At 45.5% G+C, this 11,720-nt stretch overlaps 1 protein-coding gene across 1 annotated transcript in view; it reads left to right on the top strand.

Moving 5' to 3' along the window:
* ARHGAP31 (Rho GTPase activating protein 31) overlaps window positions 1–9,499 on the top strand; it is a 59,703-nt gene extending 50,204 nt beyond the window's left edge. Inside the window, exons 9-12 of the mRNA XM_026044553.1 lie at window positions 2,317–2,376; window positions 2,996–3,622; window positions 3,941–4,245; window positions 5,135–9,499. Coding sequence (XP_025900338.1) covers window positions 2,317–2,376; window positions 2,996–3,622; window positions 3,941–4,245; window positions 5,135–7,591 — 3,449 coding nt within the window. The 3' untranslated portion in view covers window positions 7,592–9,499. The remainder of the gene's footprint in view (window positions 1–2,316; window positions 2,377–2,995; window positions 3,623–3,940; window positions 4,246–5,134) is intronic.
* Window positions 9,500–11,720: the final 2,221 nt, after the last annotated feature.

Raw genomic sequence — 11,720 nt, 5'->3', positions numbered from 1 at the left:
GCTTGGATGCAGCCCTGTGCCACGTGCTCTAGGTGACCCTGCGTGAGCAGGGGGGTTGGACTCGATGACCTCTGAGGTCCCTTCCAACCTTGGGCATTCTATGATTCTATGATTCTAAGAGTAAACTGGCTGAAAGGCCATGTTTGTTGCCTGCTTTCATAGATTTCTTGTTTTCACATGATGGCGAGAAGCAGCCTTGAGGAGGATATACCAGACAGCCACAGTAAATATTCCATTTTGGTCTTGTGATAAACAGGCTCCCATTGCCCAGCTGTCACATTTGGGGACTAGGAGATGCTGTGTGTTACATTGGGTTGGATTAGTCCACTTTTCTTCTCCTGTCAGCCTCTAGCTCCTATCATTCTTTACCCAGCACTTACACTATTGTAAGTTCTTATGGTTCCTGTGTCTCTGAGGGAAGTGATTACTTTTGCAGAATTTACAAGTAAAAATATGTTTTTCCTTCTGGCTACAATTCCAAATTCCAACCTCTCCTGAGCTAGAATTTCTTAAGTGTTGTGCTTCCCAGAAACCTGCCTGGTGGTGCCAATTCCAAGCATTCAGAAATGATGAGTCAAGTTCTCAAAACCATGAAGTTGACTTTAAAAGATATTTAAAAGAAGATATAACTTCTTATCTGATTTCCTAAGGGATTTAGTGATTGGGGTCTAGTGTTGTATCCTTTTTATATATTGTTTTTTAAAACATTTTCAGGATTAGAAACTTGCTTTAAAAAAAGACAATAAAGGTGTGAAGATGTGATTTTTACGTAATCCTGTGACCCTGGGAGCAGGTGTTCAGGGAAATGCTACCAGACATTGCAAGACTTAGAAGAAAAGAGTTCAAGTTGGCAACATTAGCTGGCATCTCATACAAGAGTGCCTGTATATGAATGAGATATGAGTGTGAAGTCAAGTGCTGGATCCAGCTCCTTTTGGATCCTTGCCTTCCCCTCTGTTTTGCATAAGCAGACAACCTCACACAGGATGCCCATGTCCTTGGAATAGCTTTCCATCCTATTTTGATCATCAGACCAGCTTCTTAGGATTATAAGGAATATTGTGCCCCAAAATAGTGCTAACCCAGGATTGTTCAATAATATTTGGAGCCTATTGATGGTGGGGGCTGTACCTTGTTCCAGGCACAGTACTATGTGGACGGAGGCTGCGTGTTATCGTAGCAGAACCGTGCTAGAGATTTAGACATTGAATTAAAGCTTTTTGATTATCTGGACTTTAGTGCTGAATTTTTGTGCACTCTCTGTTTGCAGCCTAATGTAAGGAAACAGATCACCCTGCTATTGAAACCCAGAATGTGCCTTAGGTTAATTTGTGTCCCTGCATGCAAGTCTATAAGTCACATAAAACTTGAGTTTCACAGTTTGAATTCTGTTACTCTGGGAATGCTGAGCCCAGTACTCAGGACATCATGCCATGTGCATGTGAAAGGTAGCCAGGATTCCATCTAAATGTAAAAAGTAGCTGGAGTTTCTCCTGGGCTCGTGTGAATGTCAGTCCCAGAACCCTTAATTATATAAACAAATCACTTTTTTTGCCATACGTACTTTTTACAGCATTGTAAATAGCAAACTTCACTTCCAGACATTTTCCAGAGCTCCACTGATCCTTTTTGGGCTGCCAGTAGCTAACTTGTCTTTCTTGCCTTCCCCCCTTCTCTGCCTTGTAGAGCAGTACCAGTTATATCCTTCCAAAACCTCTCAGGAACAGACCTGTAGACTGTTTTGTGACAAATGACAGCTTATTTCCAGACATGTAAGCCCAGTGAGGATGACCAGGAAAACAGGCTCCTTATTGCCCTTCCTCACAGATTTCCCAGAGTGCTTGCTTAAGGCAGAATATGCTCATGCCACTGGAACAGTCTGGGAGTGCAATGTAAAAATTAACCTAACATTTGTTATAAAGAATGACAAATGAGAAGGCATTAATGTCAGTTTGGTGAAAAAGTCCWTAGTACCAATGGCCTGATGTGATAAGGGAAGGAATGGAGCAAAATGGTTTTGGAGATGTTTATGTGATTCACAGGAGAGATGGTGCTGGGTTAAGTATAGTTCTGCACATGTCTGGCAGGTGCAAAGCTGTTGTTAGCACTAGCTGATCCCCAGCTGTGTGAACAAGTGTTGTGGGCAATAAGATGCTTGGTGTGGATACAGAGGGAGTGTGCTTGAAAATAGAAATTAACTTTGATGTTGGTCTGGCATGCTTGTCTATATGTAGCCCTTCTTCTTTATGGGCTGCAGCCTGCAAAACTACAGAATCTGAAGCGCATTTCTAAAACTCTTTTTTTTTTTTGTCTCAGAAAAAGCAACTATTCGGCCTGCTAAAAGTATGGACTCGCTGTGTTCCCTGCCTGTGGAAGGTGAGAAACATAATCTGCGCTGTAAGAATGAAGGGCAGGGCCTCTCTGTATCCTGTTCCTCCATGTAGGCTGTGGGTCTGTCTTTTGCTTACTTCAGTCATGTATATTCATGTGTGTTTATGGCAAGTCCTCTGACATGTGCCTCTGCCTTGGTGTGCGTGCATTTTTAACCCATATCTGTATACATTTACACTGCTATGTGTGCCCAAGAATGATCGCTGTGCCTGGTTGTGTCGTTATTAGCAGCAGGATGGTTTTGATTCAGTTTTGGATTATCCCAGTGGGCACAAAAATCCCATTTATAAAGTAAATAGCATAACACGGTGAGAAGTGTGTGAAATAAGCCCTGGGCTGTGATCTTGGTGTGCACTGCTCACCAGCAGTAAGTAGAGTTGGTTGGGTTTGACTCAAAGGGCTTCTAATGAAACTCAAAGATGCTTCCCTCTGAAGGGCATCTTCTCCAATCCTGTTTGCCAAGTTTGAAGGCAGCCCCATTGCTTGAGCCTATAAGATGCTCACTGATTTTTGTCCCTCTGAAGAACTACGGGAGCCTCACAGAAAAATAGCTACTGTTAGTGTTTTGCTTCCCACTGACACCTTTGTATCTTCCTTGCTTTAGGAGAGGATGAGAAAAGCAGATTCAAACGGGCAGTGACTACAGGAGGTTTTTTTGTCCCGGTGATGAAAATACGGACAGGAGGCACGGGCAGCTCATACGACCTCAGCAAGGAGAACGAGTGGGAGCAGGAAGGATCTGTGGTGGGGGCCAAAGGAAGCTCTGAGCTGAGTGGGGAGAAAGGTGCCCCATGGACGTCACAGGCAAAGTCACCCCCTGAGCAGCTGAAGGTCTTCCGGGCAGCAGAAGATGCTGAAAATGAGCAGACCTCCCCCAAAAGTGGTCGCATGTTCTACACCTCGGAAGCAACTGCCAAATCAGGCTTTCCAAGCAGCCTCTTTCCTTTGGAAGCCTCCCCTCGTCACCAAAGGAAAGCCCTGAACATCTCAGAGCCCTTTGCTGTCTCTGTCCCTCTCCGGGTATCTGCAGTCATCAGCACCAACAGCACCCCCTGTCGTGTGTCTGCCAAGGACAAGCCCTCACTCTCCAGCCTCGAGGAATTGTCTTCTCTGGTGCCCGAGAGCCCAGCTGTCACTGTCCTGGACGCAGGGAGCCTCACAAGGACAAACCCAGTCCCAGAGAGGAAAGACAAGCAGCCTGGACCTGCCCTGACAGCAGCAGAATCCAGAGGTAAAAGACATTTAGGGAGAGCCCTAACTGTCCCAGTGGCCTCAAGGCTGCTGTAGTCTGCTCACATGGTAGGAAAGATACCAGTGTGTGCTGGGGCCAGGGGGTGATAGTGACCAACCAAGTTGGTGCACTCTGTGGTGATGAGGCTGGGCAGGTGGGTGCCTCATAGCAATGTCCTGTTGTGCCTAGAGGGATGCCTAGATTTGTTCATGTCAAGTTGAACCAGTACAGCTTCCTCAGTGGTCCTCAGGGGCCACTGTCAGGTACATGCTCTTGGTCTCAAGTAGCTACATAGTTCATTTGTCTTTCTAAATCCAGGTTCACATCCTGAGGGCTCAGTGGAAGACAAGAAACTGGAGTCCTTAGAAACTCCACAGCCAGCAGCGGAAAATCAGGAGACGCGTGGGCAGAGCAGCAGCGCAAGCAGCAGCCCCCAACAATCCCCAGAACAAAGTCCCAGCTTGGATGCGATACCAACCTTAGAGACTTGCCTTGGGTCACTGCCTGCAGACAAGGCAGAACCGGGGCAGCCCAAGATGAAGGAAGGTTCCTCAGAAGCCACCTATGGCCAGCAGGACATCCAGAAGGCTAAGACAGAGGAAGGATTGCGTTTAAGAGATCTGGTAAGCAAGCAGCTGTGAGGAAAAAAAGAAAAGAAAGTGGAGGACAGTGGTAATAGTGACCAGAAAGCTCTTGAAAGTTTCGCTGTGTGTCCCTAGCCAGGGAAAATTAGACCTAGGTTATGAAGAGTCAAAAACTGACCATGTATACATGTCACTTCTGTCTGCATGACCATTTATTTACCTTTAGGCAGCTACTTACTATCGCTGTTTGTATGTGTGTGGTTTTTTTCCCTGTAACTATGCAGTTACATCCGGTGCAATCTATCAATTGTGAGTCTCTTCAGATATGAGTCTCTCCAGGTGTTTGATCATTCTGGCCAGTTGTCTCTTAACTCTCCTGCTTTTGCTGTCCCATTTCCTGGACAGCCTGAACATTTCTTTTCTCCTCCATTCTGCAAACACTCCAACATTTTCTTTTGGCCTCCTCTGCATCCCTAGCTGAGTTTTTTCACCAAGTTCCTTACAGTGATACTCATCTCTGGACAGCTATTTAAAGATCTCTTGGCATAGATCCTTAAACAGATTATTCATTCCAATGAAGTGGGATGCTGCATTTGCCAGCAGTGATTTGCGAATGCAGAATCTCTGTCAATGCCATGGRAGCGTTAAATGGGAAGAGCTGAGAAGCAATCTAGGATATTCCAGCTACTCATTCACCTAAACCTCGTAGCTGCAGGCCTCTTTTCAGGCATCATTCTGGCTCTACCTCAGATGTTCTCTTCCATAYACCTGCTTGTTTATAGATATATTTCCTTAGCTGGGCGGGAAGTAGTGAATGTGTGCATATTTCCCGTGAGTTTTCTTGTCCAAGAGTTTGTCCCAGGAAAATGGGAGGTGTCTGCTGATAAGCTACAAGTTTTCAAGTCATGGCATTTCTTCTGTTTTTCAGACCGAAGAGGACCCTGCTAATGCCCTGCTGGAGCCTCTGTGGCCAGAGATACAACAGGAACTCAAAATCATTGAACCTGAAGAGCTCTTGCCCTTGCCAGCAGCTGTCCCAAAGACAGGCTTAATTTCTGAATCCTCTTCTTCAGTACAAACAGATAGCTTTTCCTCTGGCTCAGGGAAGGCTCCCAATCTGTCTGAGCAGAAACTTGCAGGCAGAACAGCACAGACTACATCTCTGGAGCCTGTTTGTGGTGCTACCAGTACAGAACAATCAGATGACCTCCATAACTGCCAGTCTGAAGTGACTGCCCATCACAGCTGTGCTCCAGCCCTACCCAAACCAGCTACTCTTCTGACTGCTACAACTACTCCAAAGAACCATTGTCCAGTCATGGAGGACAGCATGAGTGAATGTCTCACCTCCACCCCGGACTGGGAGCTTCATAAGCAAGCAGAATTTAATGAGATTTCACCAAGAAAATTTTCATGTTGCAAAGGAGCATGTTCAGAGCCAGAGAGAGAAAAAGATATTTGCCAGCTACAGGGGGAAGAGGACAATATTACCAGAGACCAGAAGGAGAAGCCTGAGAAAATGACTGCTGATGGAAGGAATGCATTCTCCTCCAAGGTGCTGAGTGGAGCTGGAATCCAGGAGCCAAAGGAGGGCAGTCCCGTTAGCAGAACTCATGATGCTGGTGATCAGGATGAAGAAGATACTTGGACAGATAATGTGCAGAGCTTAGAACTTGTAGAGCCATGGGAGGATCATCAGTGGGTCACCAGCCCACTTCATTCCCCCACCTTTAAGGACATTCAAGAAAAGTTGATACAGGAGATACAGCCACATCGTCAGAGAGCAGAGCCAGGCCTCTCTGTCAGACCACGATTCAGTCGCAGCCTTTCCCTGGATAGTAAAGACACAGTGATGAGTCTCTGGACTATCCCCTTCTCTTTCACCAATGTCACCGAACAGCAACAAGCTTGCAGTGACATTCTGTCAGGGACTTGTGAGCAGCCCCAAACCCAACCTGTTTCCCCTTGTAGCATGGGCAAAGTTAAGCACAATGCAAATGGTATGAGCACTCCAGAAGAGCCTTTGAAACCTGAGGGACCAAGGTATCTCCTCAGCAGAGAGGGAGAGCCAGCCAAGCAAGAGGCACTCTCCAAAATCACTCCTTCAGAGCCAGAGGAAAAGAAAGTGGACACAAGCCAAGAAAACCCTTGGAGCTCAAAGCCTGAGCTGTCTATGCCATACCAAAATACCCCAGACAGTTCTTTACAGACAAAAAACACAAAGGAGGAGTTATCCACATCTCAGAACACTGTGCTGAGAGGAGAGACTGTTACCAAAGGACTGTGCTTTGCCACTGAAGCACAGCTGAGTAATAAAGGTGAAGACACACTGCGTAAAGGGAGGACGAGGCCATCATCCCTCAACTTGGATTCACTTCTTCCAGCCCCAGATTTCTTCACCTTTGAGAGCCTTGCCATGCCATCTGCCCCCGGGAACCTCCTGTATGGGCAAAAGGAAGTAAAAAGCAGTGATTCTGTCCCATCCCTTCCAACTGCCTGCCCTGCTGTGAGTAAAGGTGTTCCATGGGGGTCTCACTTCAATGCCCACATGGATTTAGACTTGGATTACCTGGCAGTGGCCCATGCCACCACTGGCCGTCGGAATTCTGCCCCTGTCAGTGTGTCAGCAGTCAGAACCTCCTTCATGATTAAGATGTGCCAGGCTAGAGCTGTACCTGTGATACCTCCCAAGATTCAGTACACCCAGATCCCTCAGCCTTTGCAGGCTCAGAATGCTGCTTTATTGGCAGAGAAGAAGGAAGCAGACACCAAGCAGGCTGGCAGGCAAGCTCACCGAGTAGCATGGGGCCATCCGGAGACCCCAAAGAGCCCATCGACAGAGAAGAAAGCCAAAGCAGAAAAAGAAAACAGTGATCCAGCTCAAAAGGACTCAACCTCTCCTTGGCACGGCAGCCTCAACTCTCCACTGGAGCCATCTCAGTCCAGTCATAGTGCTGGCCTGGATGCCCCTGTTATGCGCCGAAAGCGCACCTCTGAGGGTGAGTCTGCTGGAGACACCCCACAGTCCTCAAAGATGGAGAGGCCCTCAGGGTTCTCCAAGCCTTCCTACAGATCTAGGCCTGGGAGGCCCCAAAGTCTGATTCTCTTCAGTCCCCCTTTCCCCATTATGGACCACCCATCCTCTTCAGGAGACTCTAGGGTGTTGTTATCACCCATAAGGAGCCCTACTCAGACCACCTCTTCAAGCCCCATTTGTGGCGACCTGTCTGAGACATCGCGGACAACACCTGAGGGGGTCACTCTGCGGAACAAAATGACCATACCCAAAAATGGCCAAAGACTGGAGACCTCTACCAGCTGCTTTTACCAGCCCCAGAGGCGCTCTGTGATTCTGGATGGACGAAGTGGGAGGCAGATCGAATAGCAACAGCTTCCCTTACTCCTTGTCCCTGGTGGATGGGATGGTCTACACCTAGACCAAGTTTGTTGTCATTCTTGCTTTTGTCATAATTATTCTGTGCAAAAAGGACGCAAAACTTTTGCTGTCTCCTGCAAAACTTTTTGCTATGGAGGGCCTTTGTGTTCCTTTTCCTTCCTTTTCTCACCCTTTGTTAGACCCTCACATTCTGCTTTTTTGTCAGCCAGTCCAAAGGAATTTGAGCCTTCTCCTCATGTTGTCTAACACTCCCTGTGAAAGTCTTATCTTCTCTATAAAAAAAAAAAAAAAAAAAAAAAAAAAGGAGCAATTAATCTTGGAATATGTAGAAAATGGCTGGGAGAAGCCAGTGTCCCAAATCACTGTAGCCCAAGGGCACACATCTGCCAAGGATGTTTGGGACATGTTTCCTTCTTTCCCCGACCACCATTAAAGTACCATACCTGTCCTTCTCGTGTGCCTGGTTTGGATAGCATAAGTAAGCAGTGTAGGAGATCTGTGATTGCTAAAGCAGAAGGTGAAGCAGGTGTGGCCAAGTCACATGYGGTGTGAGTTACCCAAGGCTGGTCTGGTGGCAAACATATGATGTGAAGGTGCTGACTTCAGCTCTTCTGTTGCATGAAATGTGTGCTCTTTCCAGCATGTGGTAGGGCTGAAATAAAAGTTGCTGGACAGGAAAAGCCGTTTTTTTTTCTTTTAATCTTCCAAATCTTGCTCATAAATGTTATTGTGCTCAGCCACACCTTTTGGCAAGCAAGATTTGGGTGTGAAGGGGTTTGTWGCTGGCTATCTAGAGATAGAGGATACTCAGGCTAGTAGGATACTCAGGCTGGTGTCAGTGAAATTGAAGATATGGTCATAGCAAAGGCCAGTATCAACTATTCTCATCACTGCTTAAAGCCAGATGACACTTCTGCAGCTATCTCCAGCTGTGCTCCATATGGCCACGAGCAGAGAAAAGCAAGGGTATCTACTGATCTGCATGTCCTTGGGCTGTTGCCCTTTTGCACTCTGACATGTCTGTGACCCTTGGTCTCTCACCATGACAGTGTGGCACGTCTCCCCGGTGCTTCTTCCTCCTTTAAACTTCCTCTTCTTGTGATTTTACAGTTTCTTTGAGAGCTTGGCTGGCTTTCACCTGTCCCTGTATGCTTTCAGATTGATTAGAAGAATGGTAAAGAGGGTGATTTGTAGGACCACAGATCAGATCATGAACTATATCCTGAGAGGGAGATTTGAAGTGAATTAATCTGTGTCCTGAAGGGCTATTATCATTACAGGCAAATACATGCTCATRTAAGTAACAGCTGCTGTGGGAACAGAATTAAAGCTTCTGTTATAATTCTGAGTTAGCTGCAGGCTCATCTTTTGCCTGGTATGTGACTGTGGGTGATGGCAAAGTCAGGTACAGCCTGTGCTGTCTCTGCAATTTAACTGTCACTAGTGACTATGGAGGAGACGGGAACACAGGTGTTGCTGCCAGCTTTGGGCTTGTCCCTGTAATGGTGTCTGCAGGGACCATCATTCATGGAGGTCTTTCAGTCTGCAGGCCTTCTGATGGATCTTATGGGCTGTAGCTTAAACTGTAACCGAGCAGCTGGTARGAAATGCTACAGCCACCACAGTGGATGTCACCTAAAGCTCTCAATGGCTGCGTGCTTAGATCCTGTCTCTGCTAAAGGCTGCTGCAGTGTTGCTGTTTTCAGACTCATAGTAAAGTGAGCCCATGTAATTTTGGACTGTATTGAAAGTGTCACTTAATTAGTGTCATTTGGGCTGGTGGGCCTGGGTTCTCGATGATGCTCTCTCTTAAATTCTCTTTGTTTTATCAATGGAAGAGATGCCAGAGTACTTCTGACAAGTTCTGTGCCACATATGCAAGGAACGTATCTTTAGCAGCATATTCTCTTGCGTTATGCAAAGAGAGTGAAATAAAACAGTGGGCTTTGCTCCTGCCACCAGTTGCATATTTGATCCTCCTTGTTTTATTCTTCACTTGTGTATAATGCAGTATAGGAGGGAACAGAGTAGACAAGTAAGTTTCCATGTGTCATTCAGGGAGAATGTTAATTCTGAAAATAGTCTTGGGTTCTTGTTTGAGTTTCTCTTCTCCAACAGATGTTAGCAAGTGGTTTACTGGGCCAAGCATGGTGGGTGAGTCCAGAATGTGCAGCTTTTGACAATTATATTAGCCTATTCCCAGAGTAAAAAAAAAGGGAAAAAAAAAAAAAAAAAAAAAAAAAAAAAAAAAATCCCTCTGTGGCCTCCTGTTATAACCAGGGGATTGCTAGGTCTCCATGTTCTTCATAGTTGGCAAAGCTGTGCACTGCCTTAATGTGACACTCAAGAACTTTTTTTTTCTGCCTCATGGGAAAGCTTTTAACTGCCACAGGAGAGTTAATGGCAAATGACTSGGGAAGGTGTGATACAGGTACTATGGTAAAGCCTTAGAGAATGTAATGGGAGGGGAAAAGGCGCCCAAATTTTGATGTCAATGAAATGGTTTGCTTTGGGCAGGGATTTATATTCTCCTCTCAGTTACTAGAAGCTCTGACTGCCAAAGCATTTGGGAGAGAGCCAGCCAGACTCAGAAAGTAAAGTATTGAAAGAAAATGTTCTGAAACTTTGGCACCTTAAGACCATCCTTTTTCTTTTTTCCCCTCCTTTTTCTCATATAAACTGATCTATGAACAAGAAATGAGCTCCTGGCAATTTGTATATATAAATATATCTTCTGTCTTAATTCTTAACAGTGTTCCATTAAGTAATAACATTGTTGCTGTAAATGGTAAAATTCCTGCAAGAAGAAAATTATTAGAGAATTTTACTTACTACCAAAAATTTACCTCGGTTAAAATCTGGATCCAGACTGTAGTTTTGAAGATGCTTCAGAATTAGAGCTCCGATTCAGGTCCAGAGTGTTGATTAACCAGAACTTCTGAAATGAGATCTGAATTTTGTAGCTTGATCCCATCTTTATTTACAGTTCCAGCTCCACCCTTCAGCTGATTTCATTCCAAGAGCCTAGCCAGGTGGACTTAACAGACGCACACCAAGGTAACTTAGGGTCATGACTGGCCTTGTATCAAGAGAGCTGAGGTAAAGCTCTAGGTCCTGCAGAACTGGGAATATTTGCTTAGTTTGTTGTACAGATATTAACATGCCCAAACCCAGAACCAAACTTCTGTACAGTTTGTCATGCTCGATGGTGGGTTCCTGTTGCTAGTTGGCTTGAAGACCACAGCTTAATATAGCTGGACAAAGCCAGAAAACAGAAGCCATCCCCCCTGTTCAATGGTGCTGATAGCATGGTTGCACCTTCCTGAAACCTCACTTTATTAAGCCTTTTTTTTTTTTCTGACTGAGATCAGCTTAAGGGTCAGGTCTGATGTCATGTTCACTTTAGACACCTTATATTGTCCTACCCTACACTAGCAGACTGAACCAGCCTGGAAGCTCTTCCGAAGTTCAGGGTTTGGGGTTCGTTCACTGTGGCTATCAAATAGCTACCATTTATGATAACCCCTCAAAACTGGAGGTTCAAAGCAAGATAGAGGTTTTTTTTTTAATTTTTTTTTTGTTTGTTTCCGAGTTTGTTGGTTTATTTTGAGAAGGAGAAGGATAGAATAGACTTATGGGAGGTGGATCTGGCCCAGAAATTGAAGTTTTGGTAAAAGGGAGAGCTGAGTTGGTTGTTCTTGGCATTATGGAAGGATCCTCCTGATTAGAATGGTGCCTCATTTGCAGGTCCTTGTAGTGTCTGCAAGTTCATGCTGCAGACCGTGGAGGACCTTCTGTTCCCCAAGGTTCTGAAGAGTGTTAAGGCCTTCTTTGTGAGTTTTTGGGTGGCCTCAGTCAAGATTTAGTAGCTAGCGGGTTTAGCAATGTGAGAAAAGGCAGCTCATTTCACTTTTGCCCTTATTATTATTATTATTATTATTATTATTATTATTATTATTATTATTATTTTCTTTTTTTTGAAACTTCCGCCGAGAACAGGAGCATTGCCCACTGTGAAATGGTTGAGCTGGCAAAGATGGGAAACACCAACTGGAAACGACAAGAGTAGATGTTCGCTATTGTGGGAGCTGCCTTGGAGGGAGGGTGAGCAGGAATG

Source organism: Nothoprocta perdicaria, unplaced genomic scaffold (assembly GCF_003342845.1).
Source record: "Nothoprocta perdicaria isolate Ctin4 unplaced genomic scaffold, notPer1 scaffold_371, whole genome shotgun sequence".
NCBI lineage: Eukaryota > Metazoa > Chordata > Aves > Tinamiformes > Tinamidae > Nothoprocta > Nothoprocta perdicaria.
Note: the sequence above shows the minus strand (reverse complement) of the source record. Positions and strands in the feature narration are given on the sequence as shown.